The sequence below is a fragment of the Sapajus apella genome, unplaced genomic scaffold (genome assembly GCF_009761245.1).
Source record: "Sapajus apella isolate SASKATOON/1434 unplaced genomic scaffold, GSC_monkey_1.0 scaffold123, whole genome shotgun sequence".
Taxonomy (NCBI): Eukaryota; Metazoa; Chordata; class Mammalia; order Primates; family Cebidae; genus Sapajus; species Sapajus apella.
The window spans coordinates 1012428-1037404 of record NW_022437063.1 but is presented as its reverse complement, the minus strand read 5'-3'; the positions used below and the strand labels follow the sequence as shown (position 1 = coordinate 1037404).

Sequence of the window (24977 nt, the reverse complement as noted above, 5' to 3'; positions counted from 1 at the left end):
TTTTCTTAGTCTGTTATTTCTCTTTCATTGTATGATACCTCACTGTTTTGAAGTTTACATTTTAACATAATCAAATACATGAATCTTCCTCTGAATGTCTTTTATTGCTTAAGATCTGTAAATTCATCATTCTTACCCAGGCTTGATAAAAAATCTGTGACTCTGCTTGTGTTTCTTATTGTTTAAAACAAAACAAGACACTTATCCTAATATAAGGCAGGTATCCAAATTTTTAAAAATATTCCAAATAGATAATCTATTATCCTACCATTATTTGTTAAATTATATGTTCTTTCCTCCATTGTTTTTAGTATCTGTTTTGCCATATATTAAATTCTTATCAATAATTTGGTCCAATTTGTATTTTTTTATTCTGTTCCATCAATCTAAATTTCTACTGCACATGGGTGTTTGGGTACAATGTTCTGTCTACAGTGGTCCATCCAGTTGCCTTCTTAATGTTGTTTTGTATTTTTACAGAGAACATTGAGGTTCCTCATACTGTGAGAGCTGTTTGTTTCTAACCTATTTCTTGAGTTTAGATAGTGATTGTTAAGGACTTATGACTAATAATGTCATCTCCTAAGAAGGGAGAATCTGCTAAATTCTACCATGAAATACTGGACTAAGAACACTAAATTTGAGGAGGGGAATAGTGCTGGGCAGTGAGTGGTACTGGGGGTTGCCCTGGCCCCTGGGTAGCCCTGTGTTTCTCTTTCTTTTGCCACCCTCTCAAGCCACAGGGAGAAAGTGGTGGAGTCAGAACACCTGGTATTACCAGAAGAGGCACTGAGAGGATCACAAAAAACATTCAGTCATCTTCTAGATTTAGGTTTCATATTTTGTTGATTTACCAGGATGAGTCTATCTTTTATTGAGATAGACTCTTTTATTAAATGTCATGCTTTCTATTTAAAAAAAAATTAGAGTTGATTAAAAAACCCATGCACAAATATTCCCAGTAGCTCTGTTCATAATCACCTCAAACTGGAAAAACTCAAATGTAACTCAGTGGATAAATTAATAAACAAATTGTAAAGCTATGCAATAAAATTATTTCTCATCAATAAAAAGGAATAAGCTGTGTTGATATGCATAACATGGATGAATCTCATCAAAGACATCATGCTAAGTCAAAGAAACCAGTCTCAAGGTTGCTACAGTAGAATTCTATTTGCAAGAAATTCCGGAACAGGCAAAAAAGTAAGGGTGGAGAAAAGGCCATTGATTTGCCAGGGTCAGGGGTGAGGGAAGGTGCGTCTCCACAGGTGTGGGGAGAGGGGTCTGTTCTGTCTCCTGAGTGTAGGAATCTGCATGAATCCATGCATGTGTTAAACTCATATAACTGTAAACCAAGAGAAAAAGTCATGCTTACTGCATTTTAACTTAAGTACAATTAAAATATATGCTATGAGTTTTTTTCCTAAAGGCAAATAATACCAAGAAAGAGTAAAGAAGGAGGTAAAATAAAATCTAAAATTTCATGCCCAACAAAAGGATTTGAGAGTGCCTATTCTTACCATCCAATTTAAGAATGGACAGTACAGAAAAACATATATTTTTGAGCTTGATATTTTAAAAATATGCAATATTTGGGGCGTAAATGTAAAACCCTAACAACTTGGTAATGAGACATAAAAATCTGGATCCAAATAATATTTTAGACTTTAAAAGCTGTTTTCCATGTGTGTATGCATGTGGGGTGTGCATGTGTGTAGCGTTTTCTTAATAAAAGGGTAGACTTTAATTGAACTGCTAACTTGACCCTTTGACTAACATGCTATGCTTTTCAATGTTGCCTAGCTTTTCATATAAAATAGATCTGTTAAAAATAAAACCTGTGTTTAAATATGATGAGGTTTAAGGAAGAGTTGGAATGATGAAATAAATGAATGCTATAACTTGTAACTTGCATGTTCACCAGAGACCATACATTGTCAATCTATCATGTGAGCAGGTCTTAACTCACAAACATCTCCTGTTGAGAATTTTCCCATTCATGCTGGTAACATTAGTAGCCTGGCAGAAACTATGCAAACAGAAAAAATAAGCCGTTTAGCCTAAATCATGTAAAGTGTAGAAGCAAAACTCTGGGACGTATTTTCAGTTATTACTGAAACCTTGGTAACCCACGTGTTTAGGATCTCTTCTATTTATATGACATTTTGGAAAAGGCACAACAGCAGAGATGGAGAAAATGTCAGTAGTTAACAGGGATATGGGTTAAGGGAGGGTGTGACTCCAAAGGAGAAACACAAGGACGTGTTGGGGGTGATGGAATCATTCTGTATCCTGATGGAGGTCTTCTTAATTTGGACATACATTGGTCAGAGTCCAGGCAGAAAGCAGATGGCACACTAAGAAGAGTGACTGATGTGAGTTTTTTTAAGGATCTTTTACCCACGTGAAGGCAGGTTCAAGTAAGGTCAGTTGAGGAAGCATCTCAGGGATACAAGCAGGGGGAAGCCATGATCCCTTGTAGACCTGAAGGGGCAAGAGAGGGAGCAGTTACTGAAATGCACGAGGGCAGGGTTGCCCTCAGGAGATGAGGTGTTAGGGAGAAGACCACGACCATTGCCAAGCTGCTGCCCAGCAGGGCAAGAACCAGGGGAATAAATAGTTCACCTTCTTTCTCCTCTCACCTTCCAGTTTCCTGCTGGCGCCTCACGCTGGCCAAAACCAGCCAAAAGCCAGGAGCATGAGAGTCCAGTTAAAGCAGCCCACCTGGGTGTCATGCAGAGTAGATAAGAGCAAAAAGTGGATCTAGATTAACAGATGACGAATATCCAGTGCTGTCAACCCATTCAAGCCTCAGCATCTTTTTAGGGATGAAAACCTTGTATTCTCCAAAGAGGAGCTGTTCAAAGTCCTGCCAGCTGCCATATTATTCCAGGGAGATGTCAATCCTGTTGTGCCCCTACCCAGAATCTAAAATGCTTTTAATCTGTGCTTTTTGTATAAGGCAGTGGGGGGAATAGGAAAACAGAAACCACATACAGTTGAGCTGCTTAAACTCATGTAATTGTAGCTGGTCATGAGATCTATGTTGATCATTATAATGCCCTTCCTCCGCTGTCTGTTCTATGTCTCCCATTCTCTGTCAGCATCTTTGCTGGGCAGCATTGTTCACCTGGTGAGTTACCCAGCTTTCCTCGGGGACCTCAGTCCTTTGTGTTCTCTTTATTGGGCTACCACAGCTGGATTAAGGCACATAATGCATCCTGAAGCACAGTACCCTAACTCCACAGGATATTTTCTCTTAGCCGATTCTGTGATTGAGTCATCAGCAACGTATACAACCATTCTATGATGTCACCTATGCTGGGTGATATGGGCTATGTGGTAAGACAGTTGAATTTTGTGGGTCTGAGACTATTGTCACAACTTCTTCACCAACAAATGAGCTCCTTGGATAAAGGCTGCATGGGATATCTTGGTGATGGATACAGCATCCCAGGGCTCCACAAATGACAGTAATGGCAGAAGCATTTTAGACAAGGAAGGCCGATTTGAATCTGGGATGTATATGTACACAAATCCCCACAAATTTTGAATTTTACTCTTGCCCTCCTCCATGATGGCAGGGATCCAGCGTATTCTTTACCAGCTGCCTGCAAAGTCCACCCAGAGAAAGGGTCTGGCTGACTGTTCAGTGTTGGCCTCTGCTGTTGACAGGTTGGATACTTGGCAGAGCAGTGCCAGCTCAGCTTTAGTGATAGGAAGTCCATGTTTTGAAACCAACAAACTGTCTCCATTTCTGCCACCATGAAAGCCCATGACCAAGCAGCAGTTTTCTGGGGAAGCTGACTCAGCATGTACCTATGGCTATATTGCAGGGTGTTCTTCAAAGATATCCACACTTCCCCTCAGTTACGGGACTGTGGGTCTATGACCTGGGCAAAAGACCATGAATTCCCATGGGTCCCTATGACTGATGTGATCATACCCTCTGCCCCTGTCACTCTTTGCTGCCTCTTCTGACACTAGTTAGAGGCTCTTTGGGAACAGTGTAACAGATCTGTGTGTTTCTTCTGCCCTCTCCATGCATGAAGTCACATGCTGCGACGTCTCTACCTGGATTCATAGGATGGGAAAGATGGACTGAGAATGATACTTGGTTCCCAATGTCAGAATCCAGAGGGATAGCTGCTTGCTGCCTGAGGCAATAAAAGGAGCTTCTGGGACACTTTTAGGAGTAAAATAATCAGCTGTTATGTTTGTGACTTTGGTTAAGGATGGATATTCATGTGATTTTTAGCAAAATTACCTTGCTGAGTTTTTTTTTTTTTTTTTTTTTTTTTTTTTTTTAGAAAATTGTGTTTATTCATGCTGATTATAAAAGCCATGGAAACTGGACCATAAAGGAAACCATAAATGAACTACCATAATTGTAGTAGCCAGAGATAGCTACTATTAATATTTTGATATATTTTCTTCCAGAATTTCTTTTGTGCATGCATGTACACACACACATACATACTTAACATAGTTGAGACCATATGGGGTATCAATTACATTCTGTTTTCTCACAGAATATTATATCAGGAGCATTTTTCATGTCATTAAAGAAACCTTTGAAATTAATTTTTAATGGCTCAGTGATGTTTTCTTAACCCTCGAATCAAAGAGTTTGAACATTTTTAAAGTTTACATTACGTAATGCTCAAATGCATTTCAGAAAAGTGTTAATTTATTCTTATGCCAGAAGTTCACAGGGGTGCTTCTTGCCAGCATTGAACACTGCCATTTAAACACCCTGGCTGATTTGGTAGGTGAAAGCACAGCTTTTCATTGTGTTTTGATTTACATGTCCTTGATTTCTATTGAGGTTGCATATATTTTTGCGTTTGAAAGTTTCCTGTACTTCCTCTGTCAACAATTGTTTATGTCCTTTGTCCATTTTTATGTCTAAAAATTTTGATCCTAGCTTTATGGAGGTATAAATTGTATAAAATAAATTTATTCTTAAGTGCATAGTTTAATGGGTTTTTGCAATTGTTTATGTAAGCACCACTGTAGTCAAGATTTAGAACACTTCATAACCCTAAAATTTTGCTTTTGCCCTGTGTAATTAATCCCCTCCTGAGACCCCCACCTCCGGCAACCATTGACTTGCTCTCTGTCACTGACACTATAAGTTTACTTTTTCTGAGAGTTATCATAAATGGAGTCATACAGTGGTAGTCTTTTGTGTTTGACCACTTTGACTTACCGTGTTTTAAAGATTCATCTATGTTGTTGCATATCTCAACATCCCATTAATTTTTATTGATGAGTCATACTCCTTAATATTGATATACCACAATTTGTTTATACATTCACCAGCTGATAGACACAGGCATGGATTGTTTTCAGTTCGGGGTCATTATGGAAGTAACTGCTATGACTATTGATATACAAGTCTTTGTCTGGATGTGTTTCCATTTCTTGTGAGTACATGTCTAGTAATAAGATTGCTGGATTGCATGGTGAGTATATGTTTAAATTTATGATACTATGTCACTGTTTTTTGAAGTGATTACCATCTTGCAATTCCACCAGTGGTGTGTAATAATTCCAGGTGTGGCACATTCTCACCAACACTTCTATTGCCGGTCTTATTTTAGCCGTTCTAGAGGTGTGTAGAGGTATCTCAGTCTGTTTAAAATTTGCATTTTTTCTGATGATGAATGATATTGATCCTCTTTTTATGTGATTATTGGCCATTCATATATCTTCTTTTGTTAAGTAATGGTACAAATCATTTGTCCATTTTTATCAGGTTATTTTCCTGTTGCTGGTTTGTAAAAGTTCTTTATATACTCTGAGTATAAGCATTTTATCAGTTGTGTGTTTTCAGACATTTTCCCTCAGTCTTGCTCTTTCATTTTCTTAACTCTTTCTGTTGAAATATAAACATTTTTAATTTTGAGAAAGTTCATTTACAAAATTTTATGGGTAATATTTTGGGGGTATTTATTTTCAGAAATCTTTGCCTAATCTAATATCACAAAGATTTAATCCTATGTTTTCCACTAGAAGTTTAGAAAGTTTAGCTTTTACATTTGGGTCCATTTCTAGTTTTTGTATATAGTGTACGGTAAGGGTCAAGGTTCATTCTGTTTCCATGCAGATATCAAATTGTTCCAGCACCATTTGTTGAAAAGGCAACCTTTTCTCCAATGAATTACTTTTCACCTTTGTTGAAAATCAACTAACCATATAAGTGTGAGTATATTTCTGGATTTCTTTAGTCTCTACAAGTATATTCTCACATCAGTACCATACTTTCTTGATTACTGGAGCTAAAGAGTTAAGTCTTAAAATTAGATTGTATGAGTCCTCCAAACTTGTTTTTCTCTTTCAAAATCATTTGACTATTCTAGGTTCTTTGCCTTTCTACATAGTCATGTTGAAATCAATTGTCAGTATATATTTTTTGAAAGCCTGCTAGGATTTGGATTATAAATACATTAAAAAGTATTGCCATTTAACACTTAAACAATATTAAGTTTTCCATTCCATAAACATGGTACATCTTTCCATTTAGTTAGTTAGGTCTTTACTTTTCCTAGTCCAAGTTTTATTGTTTACAATGCTCAGATCTTACATATAATGTCTAAAATTTATTCCTAAGTTTTTATTTTTTGAAGCAACTGTACATGGAATTTTAAAAAAATTCACTTTCCAACTATTTATGGCTAATAATCAGAAATACAATTGATTTTTGTATATTTTCTTTAAATATCATGACTTTATTAAATTTGCTAGTTAATTAGTTCTAGTCCTTTTGTTGTAGATTTTCTAGGATTTTCTAAATACATAGTCATGTCACCTAAAAATAAAGGCAAGCTGGCATCTTTCTTTTCAATCTGTATGCCTTTTATTTTGTTTGAGTGTGATATTAGCCATGGATTGTTTTTGTTGTTGCTGTTGTTGATGTCCTTTATTAGTTTAAGGAATTTTCTATTACTTGTTTGCTGAAAGTGTTTATCAAGTATGTTGAATTCTGTCAAGTGATTTTTCTGTGTCTATTCTAATGAGCATGTAGTTTTTCTTTATTATTCTATTAATATGGTGAATTACATTACTTGATTTTCAAATGTTAAGCCAACCTTGCATCCTGGGAGTAAACCTCACTTGGTGATAATATATTATTATGATTATTTTCATATATTACTTGATTCTATTTGTTAAATTTTGTTAACTTTTTTTCATCTTTTTAAATGAGCAATGTTTGTATAACATGCCTTTTCTTGTAAAATCTTTGTCTGAGTTTGGGATCGGAGTAACACTGACCTGGGGACATGTGCTGGGAAATGTTTCCTTCCTGAATTCTGCTTTCTGCCTGGCATTATTTATATTCTTTAAATGTTTAATAGAATACACCTGAGAAGCCAGTTAGGCCTGGAGTTTGCTTTTGGGGAATATTTTAAATCATAAATTCATTTGAGAAAGTTAATACAGAATTATTTGAGATTTCTCTTTCTTCTTGGGTCATTTTGGTAATATGCATTTTTCAACAAATGTTTTTTCCATTCTTTCTCTCCTCTCCTTCTGTGACTCCAAGTCTATATCAGACCATCTAGTAGTATATAACATGTTTTTAAGTCATTTCATTTTATAAATATATGTGTATTCTGTAGTCATATTGGTTGGGTTCAGTTGATCTAAAGAAACTCACTCTTTTCTCTATCCTCTCCATTCTTTTGTTAAGCCCATTCAGTAATTTTTTTATTTCAGATAGTATATTTTTCTCTTCTAGAATTTCTGTTTAGTTCTTTTTATCATGTCCATTTTCTCTGCTGAGATTTTGCTGTCTTTTGATTTATTGTGGGAATATTTTTATTTATTTCATTGAGGAGAGTTATAGTTATTGCTTTTAAAATCCTGTGTGTTGATGGCAGTATTTGAATTATCCATTTCAAATTAATTGTCAAATTGGCATAATGCTATTTATACTATTCCTTCATTACCCTTATTTAAAATAACTTATTTATTTTATGACAGTTTTACATTTAAGGAACTATTGTGAAGACAGTACAGAGAATTTCAGTGTACTCCACCCCAGTTTCCCTATTCTTATCTTCCATTAGTATGGTCCCTTTTTCACATTTAATGAACTAATATTGATACATCATTATTAAAGTCCGTAATTTATTTATAGTTCCTCAGTTTTCTCCTGATTTTTTTTTTCTGTTCCAGAATATCATCTTGGATGCCTCATAACACTTAGTAGTCATCACGTGTCCTTAGTGTTCTCTTGAGTGTGACAGTTACTTAAAATTTCCTTGTTTTTTGATGACCTTGCAAGTTTTGAGGATTACTGGTCAAATATTTTAAAGAATGACCCTCAGTTGTGATTTGGCTGATTAGACTGGAGTAATGTGTTCTGGGGAGAAAGACCACAGAGGTAAAGTGCCATTCTCATCACAGCATACTGTACATAGGGTCAGCATGGCTTGTCGTTGTTGGTGTTGACCTTGATCACATGGGTCCACATAGTGTCCTTTTACTTTCAACCTATCTGGGTCTTTACATTAAATGTGTCTCTTGTGACTGCATGAATTTGGATATTGTTTTATAAATAAATCTATTCTGATAGTCTCTACCTTTTATTAAAATATTTACTCCTTTAATAGTTAAAGTAATTATTGATACATTTGGGTTTGAGTCTCCCTTTTTTCCCGTTGCCCCGGTGTTTTTTTTTTTGTTTTGTTTTGTTTCTGTTTATTTGTTCATTTTCTCATTTTCTTTTTAGCTTATTTGAATATTTTTTAGAATTCCAGTTAAATTTTCTTATAGTCTTCTTAGTTATACTGCTTTGCATAATTTTTGATGATTGCTCTGGGAAGTGTAATATACACCCCCAATTGTTCCCAGGCTACATGCAGTAAATATTGTACCACTTCACATAAAATGAAGAACCTGTGCAATCAAATAGGCCTATATCCTGCCCTATGTCCTTTATAAAGTAGTCCTCCCTTATTGATGGGGAATATATTCCAAGACCCCCAGTGAATGACTGAAGCCACAGATACTACCAAACTCAATTGTTGTCAATTGGAATATGTTTCTGTTCATGTCTTCCACACACAAATTTAATGCCTTTTTAAACCAAGCACTTACCACATACTGTGTCAAGATTTTCGCAGTTTGAGGTGTGACAGCTAAATTAGCATGAATTTCTTATTTCTTCATAATTTTATGGAACGAAGATTTATTCTTACTGTTGAATACAACCTCAGCATACAACATGGTTTTTTTCCTTTCTTATCAGGTCAAGAACTTTCACTGTTTCCCTTAAAGGAAGCACTTTATAGCTTCTTTGGCATATTCAAATTGCCAGCATCATTACTCTTTGCTTTGGGCCATTTCTAAGTAAACAAGGGTTGCTTGAACACAAGCACTGCAGTGTTATAACAGTTAACCTGACAACCAAGATGGCTACTGAATGACTAACAGGTGTGTAGGGTATGCAGTGTGGACACACCAAACAAAGGAGTGATTCACATCCGGGTAGAATGGAACAGTGGGATTTCATCTCACTACTCAGAATGGTGTGCAATTTAAAGCTTATGAATTGTTTATTTCTGGGACTTTCCATTTAATATTTTTGGACCTGGGTTGACTATGAGTAGCTGAAACCATGGAAAGCAGAACTGTGGATGAGGTGGGACTACTATGAATACCGGATACTGACCTCTGTTACATATTTCATTAGCGTGTGTTATTATTTTTTCCTTTAAGTATCTATAAAAGATATTAAGAAGAAGAAAGCCTTTTGTATTTTTTTTCCAGAAATTTACCATTTCTGACACTGTTTTCATTCCTTTTGGAGGAGTCAAGGTCTTCATCTGCTAGCGTTTTCCATCAGCCTGAAGAACTTCCTTTTTTGAGGTCTAGGTGTGCTAATGATGATGATAGATTCCCTTAGTTTTATCATATTTAGAAATATCTTTATTTCTCCTTCATTTTTGAAGGATATTTTCCTTGATGAAAAATCTTTGAGTAATTTTTTGCCTTCTTTTGGCACTTTATGTCATTGTTCCACAACTTTTCACTTGTGTTGTTTCGAATGAAGTACCTTCTGTTAAATTGGCATCTTCCTGTGTCTAATAAGTCACTTTTCTCTTGGTGCATTCGAATTTGACTTTCAGCTTTGTAGCTATGACGTACCTTTGCATGGCCTTTTTCATGTATATTATGCTTGATGTTTGTTGTGTATCTTAAATCTGAAATGTGTATCTTTAGTCAAACTTGGCAAAATTTTGGCCTTTATTTCTTCAAATATTTTTTTGTTCCATTCTCTCTCCTCTCCTTCTGTGACCCCAAGTACATGTATGTCAGACCATCTAGTATTATATAACATGTTTTTAAGTCTATTCATTTTATAAATATGTGTATATTCTGTATTCTTCATATTGGTTGGGTTCAGTTGATCTATATTTAAGTTCACTCACTCTTATCTCTATCTTCTCTATTATTTGATTAAGTCTATTCAGTAATTTTTTTAAGATTTCAGATAGTATATGTTTCTTTTCTAGAATTTCCATTTAGTTCTTTTTATTATGTCTATTTCTCTGCTGAGATGTCCTATCCTTCGGCTTATTATGGGCATATACTTATTTATTTTATTGAAGATAGTTATCTTCAATAAAATAATTGCTTTTAAAATCTTGTGTGTTAATGCCAATATTTGGGTTATTTCAGTTGATTTTAATTTCTCCTTAGTATGGGTTTCATGTTTCCAGTTGTTCTTATGTGCTATATTTTTGTAATATACCCTGGACATTTGGAATGTTAAACTGTGGAGACTCTAAATTCAGTTATATTTTTCTAGTGAAGGTTCTTTCTGTTATTTTAGTAGGCAATAATTATTTTATTGGACTCAAACTGCATACTCTGTTTCTCGGGTGGCATCTCTGATCTCAGTTCAAATCTTTGGTGTTTAGCTAAGCTATTTTGAGTATATATTCTGAGCAGGTGAGGTTCGAAGCCAGTAAGAATTATGGTGAGTTAGATAGAATTTGGGGATCCCTCTTTGGCTCTTTCTCTTCCAGTATTTCTTCTTTCTCTCTAGGGGCTAGAATTAGTCTTCTAGCTTTCCAGGCCATAAAGGCTACTTTTTTTTTTAACTGATATTTCTGCCACCCCTCATGCTGCAGTGCCTCATCCTAGGGTAAAAGCACTGAAAATACTCCCCCCACCCCACAATTCTCCTCTTAGCATGCATTCCCCCCACAAGACTTTGCCTGCTGTGGGCACAGTACTTTCAAATAGCTGCTTTTGATATTATGTCCAGATTTTATTGTGATTATCTGCAGGAGGGTTGGGGCAGGAGGATCTTATTTTACCATTACTGGAAGAAGTCAAGATTTTTTCTTATTCATTTGTATAAGCACTTTATGTTTTAAGAACTTTAACAATTTATTGTATATATTTATAATTTTGTTAACCTGTTGTTTGGCTTTTAAATTTTGCTTTGTGTTTATGGTATACAAAAATCTTATATTTTGATGTAATTAAATAAGTAAATTTGAGATTTCTTAAGTTTTGCTTAAAAAATTATTCAAGTATCAGATAAGCACATGCCTAGATTTTTTCTACTTTTTTTTTTGTAGCTATAGTTTTTACATTTAACTTTTTGACCTCTTTTAAATCTATTTTAGCATGTGATACTAAGTAAAGATCTCTGATATTTTCCCCAGAGCGAGGTAATTTCCTAAACATAATATATAGAAGCTGATTTTGTTTTTAACAGCAGCTGCGGTTTCCATTATAAAAAGTTAATTTTTAACTTGATGAACATTACGATGAACATGTATAATATTGACAAAGCATTTCAATGTAATTGTTAAATTTTGGTGAAGAAAGACTGAAATTTGACTCAGAAAGATGAAAAAAAGAATTTTTTATGTGATTAGTAGTACATGAAACCAAAGTCACATTCTGCTTGTTTAGATGTGGCTGTGTGTGCCTAACAAAATCAACTAATCAGTCTCTGTGTCTCTCTCATGACCATGTCTATGATGCTAGCAGCAGAAGTAATAGCCGTTTTTCAAGTATTAGCTGCCATAATCATAATCATAGCAAAAGTGCTGTACAAGTATTAGATGCTGCAATAGTAATAATAATATTTAAATAATAAGTGCCATAATGGAAGGATATTTGGTGTAATGAGAGAGTCTAAGAGGGAAAATAGCACTGGCTATGGAAATCAGGGAGGGCTTCCTTGAGGAAACAGTGATTGTGTTGAGACCTGAAAGAGGAGTAGAATTAACTGGACAAGTGTGGGTAGTAAGTAAGATGAGCAACGTGGCAGTTGGCAAAGGAAGCAACAAGCATAAGGGATCTAGGGCACAACTCTTTGGAAGAACGGAGAGACCAGTGTGGCTGGAGCTAACAGCCCAGGGAGCATGCCATGGAGTGAGGCTGGGGAGGTGAGCACGGCCACACCATGCAGGCTTGTACGTTTCAGGAGTGTTGTTTTCATCTTGAGAGCAGTGGGGGAGTCGTGGACAGATTTTAAGCAAGAGCAATCTGATCGGATTTGTGTTTTTGAAAGGTCAGGCTGGTAGAGGTACGGAAATATATTGGAGGAAGGCCAGAGTAGGTACATGGAAGCCCATTAGGAGATTGTTGCAATAATTTAAGTGAAGCTTGGTGTATATGCGGATGTAGGAATGGATGGATATCTGGCTGGGTAGAACTGGGCAGACTCATGGACTGTAATCTTACGGCTACTTAATTTTGTTTCCCACTGCCCCTTTAAATTTACTCAGTTGGATTAATTCTTTTGCTCCTGGATAAAAACTGTGAGCAGATCTTGCTTTTTCAGGTTTGTCTTAGATCATATAAAAAGCCTCAGTGTAGTCATGCCACAGCCAGTCTCACACAGCCGTCAGAGATGTAAGCTTGATTTGAACGTGAATTGTGTTTCTTCCCCGTTAGGGCCCGATGCAGGCAGGAATAAAGGCGGTGTGATGGCAGCTTCTCCCTTTCCCCACTTTGCACTTCTCCTCTTTCCTCATTTTGTAAACCAAGTTTCTGCCTCCTCTAGGAATTGAAATGCGCAGAGGAAGGAGAGGAACAAAAGGGGAGGCTAAAAGTTCTCACCTGACTGGCATTGCCGTGAGCTTGAAGCTGCGTTCTTGGGGCCGATCAAGTGTTCAAAGGTGTTTGCTTTCCTGAGCGCTGTTGATGGGTTTTGGATTTCACATTTGATGAAGGCAGATGCATCTCTGGCCCCACTGATTGCCTATTTCCTTCTCGGCCCCTGGGAATCTGGGAAGAGAGAAAACAAGCTTTCTCTGTTAAAGCCTGTTCATTTCTCCAGGTGGCTTTCTTGGGCAAAGACGCAGATGCCCCTGTGTGTGTGTGCGTGCACGTGCCCTCCCTCACGTGGCCCACAGCTGATCCCCATGAAACTCTCAGCAGTTGTTTCCCTGATGGCTCTGATGTAGCAAGCCAACCAACCCACTCCCCTCCCCTTTTTGTTCCCAATGGCTAGCCCCCTTGGCTCTCACCTGCAAGGTTTCTAGCTGGGAATCAGGCACCGATACATCACACCCCCAATTGCAGGGGACAGGAATCAAGCTCCCTGAGTGGAACCCGCTCTTTTCACAAGCCTTCAGGTGAGGAGTAGGCATCCTTCCCTCTCTCTTTTGTGCTGAGGCTGGGACTCAAGCATCCCAAAAGATTTTCTCCTGAAATTCACTCTCTTTTATCCACTATTATCTGGATATTTGAATACCTTAGATGTAGATAATTTGTTTGTCTAACCAGTTCTTTTCAGCCACTAAGTTTTAGCGATCAAAACAGGGCCATCTGCTTCATGCCCACTTTGAGATCTCATATCGATTATCTAAGGAACTAAGCCAAAACTACTTTTTGCCATCCTGCTAAGGAAGGCTAGGTATGGCTTAGTTTGTAAGTCACAGAAGGTCAGTGTATGTGATGCAGGAGAGTGTATGTGAGGGAACACTGCTGGTTTTCCAGCCTGCAGTAGAGGCTTTTTGACCTATTAGCTCTCATCGTTATCACAACGCTCCCAGTAGGTGGTATTTTTCTCATGTTACAGATGAGAGGAATACAGAATCAGCATAGTGAGCAGTGTGTCTGACGTCACATCAGTAGGAAGTGCAGGAGCAGGGACTTGCACTCTGGTCTTTCTGAAACCTGTGCTCACATCAGGTTGCTCCTGCGGGCATCTTGTAACTCTGAAATCATTGGTCCCTGAATCATGGGACCATATTCACTTTGGAAATGAGTTTTGGAACAATTTTCTAACTAATGATTCTTGACAAGACTTTTAATCTGTACAAACTTTCTATTGCTGCCATAACCAAGTATACAAGCCTAGTGGCTTAAAACAACATACGTATTCTCCTAATGTTCGTTAGGTTAGAAGCCCAGCCTGGGTCTCACTAGGCTGGAATCAAAGAGTCAGTAGGGCTTTGTTCCTTCTGGGTAATCTGAGGCAGATTCCTTTCTTGCTTTTTCCAACTTCTAGAGGCCGCCTGCATGTATTGGTTTACAGCCCCTTTCTTTGTCGTCCTAAGCCACCAGCGTCCTATCCCTGCCCACTGTCCTGAAGTCTTTTTATGGCTGCAGCTAGGAAGAGCTTTCCAATCTCAAGAATCAATGGGATTAGGGTGGGCCCACCTGGGTAAACGAGGAGAGTCTCTCCATCTCCAGGTCTGCCCTTTACCACATCCACCATGTCCCTTTGCTGGGGCAGAGAATGGATTCAGAGAGGCTCAGGATTAGAGAGAGTGGACACATGGAGGCCATTGTCCTCCCTGCCACAATAGAGAGGTGCTTTAAATGATGAATTTGAAAGAATTATTTTATGGACATTATAATTTTAATCAAATCCCTTAGATGCTTCCTTCAGTGTATGCTACCATTAACAATATAGAGTCATGCAGATCTAATACCAGTTTGATTTTTCCTTCGTTTTAAAAAATCAATTCATAGTACAATTTTACTAAATGATTTTGTTTACATTATATTTGAAACTTCATATAAATGCATTGCTGCTATTTTCAGTTCAACATTAAGTACCTATGGAGTGTCACAGAAAAAAATGTTTAAAGTAATATTTTTGTTGTTATTTTTTAAATCCAGATTTGGACTTAAAGCCACCACTAAAATCAACTGGAAGCAATTTCTAACATCATTTCATGAGCATCAGGGGTTGGAAATTAGCAATAAAGGCTCCCTGACAAAAAGAAATAGGTACGTTAAAAAAAAAAAAATTTTAGTTACACATAGTACACAAAAGATCAGAGAATATCTGTGTTCCTTTTTCTGCATTTATTGAATGATCAATTAGTCTCCACTGAATAATTGCCAACTTTTATATAATGATTTACTGTTTACAAATGTTTCTTATTTAAAGCTGCCTTAAACTTTAAGGTTAGTATAATTATTATTTCAATTTCTGGATGAGAAACATAAGACGATACAATCTTAACTCAGTCACCTGCTCAGAGTGTGGTGGAGGCAGCTACAGACCACAAAGGCTCCAGGCACAGAGGCATGGCAGCGCTCCTCCCAGCTCTAAGCACGTCCTTGTAACATTGTATATAAATGTGTATTTGTTAGGCATTACATGGAAAGGGACAATACATGTTCCTTTGTTTTCCAGCCACTGTGTGGTGGCGCAGATATCATGGGTCTTGGAAATTATTTGTCTCTCATTATTTCTGTTTTAGTTCTAATACCTGTTATAACCTCAGATTTGCAATATCACATATATTGTGGTGGGGACCCAAAAGTGCTTTAAAAAATATTTGATATGAAATTTTAGAATTTAGCTTTTGACGCCGAGAAGTATTTTATGTTGGTACGTATCCTGTATTCATTGCCCTATGTGAATCTTAAAGAACAAAAAACAGGCTTTATAATCTTGGCACGCTCATTGAAAGTGCTGTGCTCTACTGTAAAGTAAAATATACCATGGTGTTAATTCCCATTTCGTGGGTTCTGTCCCTGTCTCGGGGATTTAGGAAGATTGAATGAACTGCCCGGTTAGCAGTCTTGCAGGTATTCAGAGCCCTCCCTCTCTGCTCCAGAGCTGCAGTCTCTGAGTTCATCCCTTACATGAAGTTACTTCTGTTTCTTTATAATTTTCTTGTCTGATAGCACATTTTCTAGGGGAGCTGTCAGAATTAAAGTTGTGTTTATTTTAAAACAGTGGTTCTCAAATGGGGACAATTTTTCCTCCCAGGAGACATCTGGCAATGTCAGGGGACATTTTTCGTTGTCACACTGAAGGTGGGGAAGCTACTGATGGGAGCTGATCATAATCCCAAAAGACACACCTCAAACACCATCATCCTGAAGTTTGAAATCTCAGCAGATCAAAATCCTGAAAATATAATTCTAGAAAAAATAATTTAAAAATTCTTTAAAAGATATTTATTTACATTTGTAGAAGGGGATTTATCTGAGAAACATAAAAACACAACAGAACACTTCAGAGGCCATATTATACAATAAAATAGGCAATAATGACACATATTTTTACAAGCATAACCACTCAGATATACTAGTGACCATCACATAAGTGTGACAGTTGTGAGCAAATGAACCCTATTCCTAAAGAAATAGGTCAAAAAGTGAAATATATAAATGTATATCATTATCGTGAGTAATTGCATGCACCCAGTTTTATAACTGCAGTCATTCAGAATACTGTGACAGACAACCTAAGTCTTTGGCAAGATCAATCAAAATCCACGATGGGTCACCACTGCCTGTGCAGTTGCCCAAAGAGCCAAGATCTTGAGAAATTTTATCTTTCACAAACGCAGTGAACAAAAGTGACATCTCTTCATATATTGAGCAAGTTTCAGTGTTTTCATATAACACACACAATGCATACACGCAAAGGCAACACTGTGATAGTGCACTTTTGTGGAGTCAAATTTCCGGCTGGACGTGGCAGCTCATGCCTGTAATCCCAGCACTTTGGGAGGCCAAGGCAGGCAGATCACCTGAGATTGGGAGTTCGAGACCAGCCTGACCAACACGGAGAAACCCCATCTCAACTAAAAATGCAAAATTAGGTGGTACATGCCTGTAATCCCAGCTACTCGGGAGGCTGAGGCAGGAGAATCCCTTGAACCAGAGAGGCAGAGATTGCAGTGAACTGAGATTGTGCCATTGCACTCCAGCCTGGGTAACAAGGGCGAAGCTCCATCTCAAAATAAATAAATAAATAAAATAAAATAAAATAAAATTTCCGACATCCAAGTCAGCAGCAGAAAATGTCACAACTCTGAGAGACAGCTGTGTTCTCTCTGGGCTCCCAGCTGATCGGACGGTGCTCACCAACACTGAGGGCACATCTTTCCCCCACAGCCCTCCTAACCCTCCCTGCCCACTCAGACCCACACACTCATCTCCGGAAACACCCTCACAGACACACCCAACACAGTGCTTTACCAGGTTTCTAGGTGTTCCTTCTTCCAGTCAAGTTGACACCTAAAATTAAGTCCAGAAATCTGTCCTTGGCAACTTGGTACCCACAGGCATCTCCTTAAACCATACTTCATTTCCAAATAACAACAATAGCAAGGTCATAGTTCCACCTAGTATGATACAACTGTGCTGTGTACAACTGAAAACACACCAATCCCTTGCCCAGAATTTGGCTTTCAGGATTTTAAACTTTTTCTTTTCTTTTTTTTTTGAGACAAAATCTCACTCTGTCACCAGGCTGGAGTGCAGTGGCCTGATCTCAGCTAACTGCAACCTCTGCCTCCTGGGTTCAAGCAACTCTCCAGCCTCAGCCTCCAGAGTAGCTGGCACTACAGGCATGCGCCACCTCACCCAGATAATTTTTGTATTTTTAGTAGAGGCAAGGTTTCACCATGTTGGCCAGGATGGTCTCGAACTCCTGACCTTGTGATCCGCCTGCTTCTGCCTCCCAAAGTGCTGGGATACAGCTGTGAGCCACCGTGCCTGGCCGAGATTTTAATCTTTCGAGATTGTGATTTTCGTGATGTTAGGCATTAGGGGTTTTAGAGTTTAGAGATTTTGATCTTTTGGGATTTCAACATTTGGGATTGCATCTTTCAGGATTCAGATCCAAACCTGCACTGATACCTAGTGGTTAGAGGCCAAGGTTGCTGCTCCGTGTCCTGCAGTGAGTCCCCACAAGAGGGAGCTCTCCAGTCCCTATGTCAGGGCTACCCAGTGGGTAAAAACTGCTATAAAAGGCATCTATTCATGCCCCAGTGCTGGCGATCTCTAGAAAAACAAGGTTCCAACCAGTCCCGTGAGGAACTTAGACTCAGGAAGCCAGCACATGTTTCTGGAAGGCAGTGGCAGGCGTATGCTTATTGTTTCTGCACAACTGGAAGATGCTAAGATGGCTGTATAGATGCAGCAACAAAAACTCCCAGACAGATCTGAAAGTGGTTCTGCAGGTAAACTGATTGTCATTCATCGTTTCATGGGGAGGGTACGACGCTCTAGTAGAACATCAGAAAAGAGAGGCAGCCAATGGGATGTTGTGATGAGGTTCTGACAAGTCTCCCTTTCTGAGCAAAGCCCATGTTGAACTTGGTTTTGGTCTCCAGAGTGGGTGGTCATGGCCTTCAGGAGAGCACATGTACACTGATGGGCCCTGAGCTCAGGGATGAAAGAAAGAGGCCATAGAGGAAAAGGGGGATCTAACAACGTAGGGGGTCGTGGCCATTGTCAGTGGAAAGGGAGAGGCTGAGAAGGCTGCTGTCCTCGCAGTTCTAAAACGGAATATGAGCCCTCAGTTATCATGTGGATGAGACAGCTACCATGTGCTGCCCACACGGGAGGGAGGGCCCCCAGCTTCCCAGCCACTGAGGTCTCAGAGTGGCCCACGGACCCTTTAGTGGTCTTGAGACCAAAACCGCAGATATGCAGGATGGCCGATGTGTGTTGGTCTCGTGGGGAGAAGGGATGGTACAGCAAGGCTCTCCCGCACCTGAGGCCTGCATTCATCGTGTCTCCTATCACAGTAACTGAAGTTCACCTGAGTCCCACAAGTGCAGCACATTGTCAGGAAAAATTGCCACCCTCAAAGAAAGCGCTATTTTATTTTGGTGAGGGTGCTTGTTTCTTGCATTAAGAAAGAACAAAGTTCAAGAACATAATCGTATTCCTGCTTTTCTCCTAATCCTCTTGTAGCATCAACTTTAGAAATGAATCTCACAAGGAAAACATCATCACAAAGTTATTTAGACACACTGAAGACCGCTCTGCATCCCTGAAGAAAGCATTACTGATAATCAACACTGTAAGATTTTGAAACCCGTCTCTTGTGAAACACTCATTGTTTCTAAGAATGCAAACACTCAGAATGAAACCAATAAAACCCCCATATTCATTCACATATCCCTCCAGCAAACACTTCTTGAGCTCCTGTTACATGCTGAGAATTGTTCTGAGCGCTTAGAGATAGAAGCTGTGACTTCAAGAGTTGAGTCTAGTTGGGAGGAGAGATGATGGAAAATTAATTGCAATACAGCAAGATAAGTGCCAATAGTGACAGGAACAATGTGTGACAAGATCATAATGGATGCAGTGACTCGTCCTCAGTCACTGTTTAATTAGCGGTCCAGACCTGGTGACCTGGAGTTGATCGGTTCCTAACCAACTTGCTGCCCCAAACAGGAGCATATTCTTACTGCCAGAATAGCCTATTTAATTTTTAACTGCACTATAAAGAGAGACTCATTCATGAATTTGCAACCTGCTTTTTCTCCCTTTCAGCATTAGCTCCTGTCTCACTTTAATATTGTTTTAGAAAGCAGCAGCTGGATCCTTTTGATACGCAATGACATTTGCTAAGCGTGTTCGGTAACAGAAGCTGTAGTAAAGAGTGAGGAGTAGAGTGGATTACTGTTCTGAGACTCACGTAGGACTGCGTACAAATGATTTCAAAGGCCAAAGGCATCCCTTAGTTCAGCATCAGCCTCCTAAAACTTGCCGCGGAGGGGATGTCTGGGAGTGTGAGGGTGGTGCTCCAGGGAGACGCCAGCACTGCCTGGAGGTGGCCTACAGGTTTGTGGTTTGCTGTCTGTGGAGACCCCAGCACCTGCCTCCGCCATACTAGAATGCCATTGCATGGGGTTTCCAAGCACAGTGTGGATTCAGAAACGTGGTGTTCTTTGAGTGGATCTTTAGGCCTATATGACTTTGTGTCTCTGAAGGAACAATAATGTTGAGTGCTTACTATGCGCCCGATTTGGAGGTATATACACTCACTTAATCCTCTCAACACCTCAGCAAGGCAAACATCATCATCATTATTATTTTTATTTTTGAGACGAAGTCTTGCTCTGTTGCCCTGGCTGGAGTGCAGTGGTGCAATCTCAGCTCACTGCAACCTCCACCTCTTGGGTTCAAGCGATTCTCCTGCCTCAGCCTCCTGAGTAGCTGGGACTACAGGCGCATGCCACCATACCTGGATAATTGTTTGTATTTTTAATAGAGACAGTGTTTCACCGTGTTAACCAGGATGGTCTCGATCTCCTGACCTTGTGATCTGCCCGCCTCGGCCTCCCAAAGTGTTGGGATTACAGGCGTGAGCCACCACTCCTGGCTGCAAACGTGATTATTATCGCCATCTGACAGATGAGCAAAGGCGGCCTCAGTGCTAAGTAACTCTCCTGAGGCTACCCCGATAGTGGTGGTGGAGGATGCCAGGCTCCAGAGCAGCCACTCCAGCACTGGGCGGGGCTGCCTGGGACCCTGCTGGCTGAGCCACCTGAGAAAAGACAAACGAAGCCTTTGTGTGTTAACCCTCCTCAAGTTCTAATAGTATACTGAAGAAGTAATTTAATTAAAAATAGGGAAACCTTCATTTCCTTTAATGGAGGACTGTACAATAACATGAATCACTCCAACTATGAGACTATTTAAAAGTTATTGTTGTGCTATTCGACTAGAGATCAATAAACTGTGTGGGTAAAGAATTGAGTACGTAGTCCATGCTGGGCCCTGCGCTGGGCACTCAGGCTAAGCACACAGATGATTGATGCTAAGTCTTTGCCGATGAGCTCACAATCTGGGATATCACATCATGACATTAACAAGCAGATGCTTTACAGTTACATAGTGCATGGTTTCAGAGTGAGATTCCCCTCCCCTCTCCTCCCCTCCCCACCTCCCACCCCACTATGTTCCTCGCCACGGAAGGGACTAGGTAAGAAGGAGGACAAGGGTGGGAGCCAGGAGTGGGCAGGTCTGGGTGTTTTGCCTGGCTGCTCAGGGCAGTCGTGGGAAACGGATCTCTCTCCTGCTCTAGAGAAGGATGCAGAATGTTTAGAAGAAAGACTGCTTTACATCCACGCCAAGGCATGCATTCCATTTGGTATATGTGCTGACTCCAAAGGCTGCCACCAACTCTGCAAGTGGAATCAGCTGCTGTGACCACTTACATTAAAATTAGGTGTGGCTCACTTCCTATCAATGATCCAGAAGCAATTTACATCCTGCCTTTTTAACCTAGTCTTGATGTTATTATTTGTAGCTGACATGATTTTGTTACTAGAAAGTCCAATAGAACCTTCACAGACAACATTAGAGTTAATAATAGAATTTAGAAGGTCATTGGATACAAGGTCAATACACAAAGATCAATATTTCTATAATCTGCAATAAAGAATTAGAAAAATGAATTTTCAAACTATTATTTCTAATAACATTTAAAAAAATCAAATATCTAGAAATATATCTTACAAAAATGTGCAAATTTTCCACAGTGAAGACTACAATGATTGCTTACAAAAATCGTGCCTTTCCTTCACAAATTTTCAGAAAACACAGGAAGAAGGAACACTTCCAGACTCATTGTGTGAGGCTAGTATTATCCTGATACCAAAAACAAGCAAAGTCATCACAAGAAAAGAACCACAGGCCAATATCCTTTGTGATTATAGTTGCAAAAATTCTCAACAAAATATTAGCAAACCAAATCCAGCAACACATGGTAAGGATCAAGTGCTGTGACCACATGGGATTTATCGCAGGATTACAGTGTGGGTTTCACTTCCCCCAAAATCAGTTAATATAATATACAACATTAATAGAGTTAGGGACAAAATTATGTGCTTATCTCAATAGATGCAAAAACGGCATTTGAAAAATCAAACACCTGTTTGTGGTAATAACTTTCCGCAAATTAGAACGGAAGAGAAATACCTTAACCTGATAAAGGGCATTTGCAACAAACCCATAGCCAACAGCATAGTTAATGGTAAAAGGCTGAACGCCTTCCCCCTAAGATCAGGAACAGCACGAGAATATCAGCTCTTGATACTCAGTCAACACTGCTAGAGTTCTGGACCATCCAATCAGGAAAGAAAAAAGGCATCAGGATTGAAAAGATAGAAGTAACAACTCTCTTTGTTCACAGACAATACAATCTTGTGTGTAGAAAATTCTAAGGAATTTGTGCATGTGTGTGTATACACATGCTGCTAGAACTAATAAATGAATTTATGAGCTCACAGAAATATAAAATTAATGTACAAAAAAAAGTTATATTTCTATAAACTAGCTATGAGGAATCTGAAAAGGAACTTCAGAAAGCAATTCCATTCACAATAGCATCAAAAAGAATAAAATACCTGGAAATAAATTTATCAAAAGAAGCGCCAAACTTGTACACTGAAAATTACAAAACATTGTTAAAGGAAAGTAAAGAATAATGTAAATAAATGAAAATACATTCCATAGTTACAGATTGGAGGCAATATTATTAAGCTGACAATTCTCTCCAAATTGTTTTATAGATTCATTACAAACCCTATCAACATCCCAGCTGGCTTTTTTTTTTTGCTTGTTGCTTTTGAAAAACTGTCTGAAAATTCATGTGGAAATACAAAGGTAGAAGAACAGCCAAAATAATCTTGGAAAATCAGAACAAAGTTAGAATACTTACACTTCCAGATTTTGAATCATAGTGTAAAGATTTTGAATCATAGTAGTATAGACTGCATTATTGATTTGAGGGCCGACATACAGATCAATGGAACAGAATTGAAAGTCCATAAATAAACCCTTACATTTATGGTCAATTTATTTTTGACAAAGTCAGTGGAGGAAAGGAAAATGTGTGTTAAAATGTTAAGAGGACAATTGGATATCTATATGCAAAAAGATGAATTCAGTTCCTTACCTTATACCATACACAAATAGATCTAAATATAAAAGCTAAACTGATAAAACCCTTAGAAGAAAAACATATATAAATCTTTGTGACCTTGTGTTAGGCAAACATTTATTAATGACATCAAAATATAACACATATTGAAAAAAAAATACTTTGGATTTTATAAAAATTAAGTTTTATGCTTCAAAAGACACCTTTAAGAAAGTGAAAAGCCACAGACCGGGAGAAGATATATGCAAATCTTCTATCTGGTAAAGGACTTGCATCGAGAATATACAAGTACTTTTAGAACTCAATAAGAAAACAACCTAATTTTTTAAATGGGTAAAATATATTAATAGGCATTTTACCAAGGAAGATCTATGAACAGCCAATACAATCTTTTATGAACCCGTGAAAAGATACTTGACAGTATTGGTCACTAGAGAAGCCCAAAGCCACTAGATACCACCTCTCACCCTCTAGGATAGCTATAATCAAAAAGACAGACAATAACGAAAGTTGGCAAGAATGTGGAGATGCTGGAACTCTGATATGTTGCAGGTGAAAATGCAAAATGGCACAGCCACTGTGGAAAACGGCATGGCAGTTTCTTTAAAAATTAAATGTGACTCATAGGACCTAACAATTCCACTCCTAGGTATCTGCCCAAAAGAAATAAAAACATGTCCACACAAAGACTTGCGTGCAAATGCTTATAACAACATTATTCACAATTTTCCAACTGGAAACAATCCAAGTGTTCATCAACTTGTGACAAGATAAACAAAATCTGGCAATGTAGTGCTCAACTGGGAATAAAAAGGAGCAAAATACTGATACATGCTACAACATGGATGATCCTCAAAAGCACTATGCTCGGAGAAAGAAGCCAGATGCAAGAAACCATGTATTTATGATTCTATTTACATGAAATATCTGGAAAAAGGCAAATATCTAGAGACAGAAAATGGAGTCATTGCCTTAGGCTGGGGCTGGCAATGGGGAGTGACTGCAAATGTGCACAAGGTTTCTTTTGGGGGTGCTGAAAACATTCTAGAATTAGATAGTGGTGATGGTTCCACAATGATGTAAATTTATCAAAGTCACTTAAAAAATAAGCTGTCATTGATTTCGATTTAGACATTAAAGAATTGATTATGACTCCCAAGCCAAATGGTAAGCATGCATATATCTCCTAAAGTACTTAGAGAACCTTATATTCTTTTCAGATTTTGGACCCCCAAATAATAGTTGACATTTGCACACTGCTTTATCGCTTACTTAACAAATCCTTTTGTCAGGTTAATATTCACTATGTCTCCATATGAGGTGAGGGTTCTTTATTTACCCTGTGTTTCCAGTAAACAGTATCTCTCAGTTTTGGTATTCAGCCTACTTATTGATACATGTTTCTTCTAGGGGAAGAAATTTGCCTCATGGTATTTTGCTCATGAGTTGTTTTCTTTATGCGGCATGCCTGAAATTTTTCTTGCAAAGTAATTGTCCATTTATGTAATGGATGAGATTGTTGGTGGAGAAAACTAGCATAATTTATTCTTACTAAATTGGCAAACTGTAATTGAACTGATGGGAAGCTTTGTGCCCCATGCGGTTGAACTCCCCCAGCTCTCAGGTGGGGTAGGGAAGTGAGGAGTAGTTAGTTGTTCAAGCCACTCAAGCCTGTGGGGAAGGGAGTCAGCCTGAGCTTGAGAAATGGACCTCATTCCTCTCCCAAGGTTGTGTCCTGATACAGAATGATATAGGAACTGCACCTAGAAAGTTCTAGCATTCCCCTACACACACACACACACACACACACACACACACACACACACACACACAC

General features: G+C 38.5%; 1 protein-coding gene across 1 annotated transcript in view; it reads left to right on the top strand.

Annotated features, from left to right (window-relative positions):
* The window catches only part of EFCAB6 (EF-hand calcium binding domain 6), a 274701-nt gene that overhangs the window by 111075 nt on the left and 138649 nt on the right, over window positions 1-24977 (top strand). Inside the window, exons 11-12 of the mRNA XM_032261403.1 lie at window positions 15112-15222; window positions 19162-19270. Coding sequence (XP_032117294.1) covers window positions 15112-15222; window positions 19162-19270 — 220 coding nt within the window. The remainder of the gene's footprint in view (window positions 1-15111; window positions 15223-19161; window positions 19271-24977) is intronic.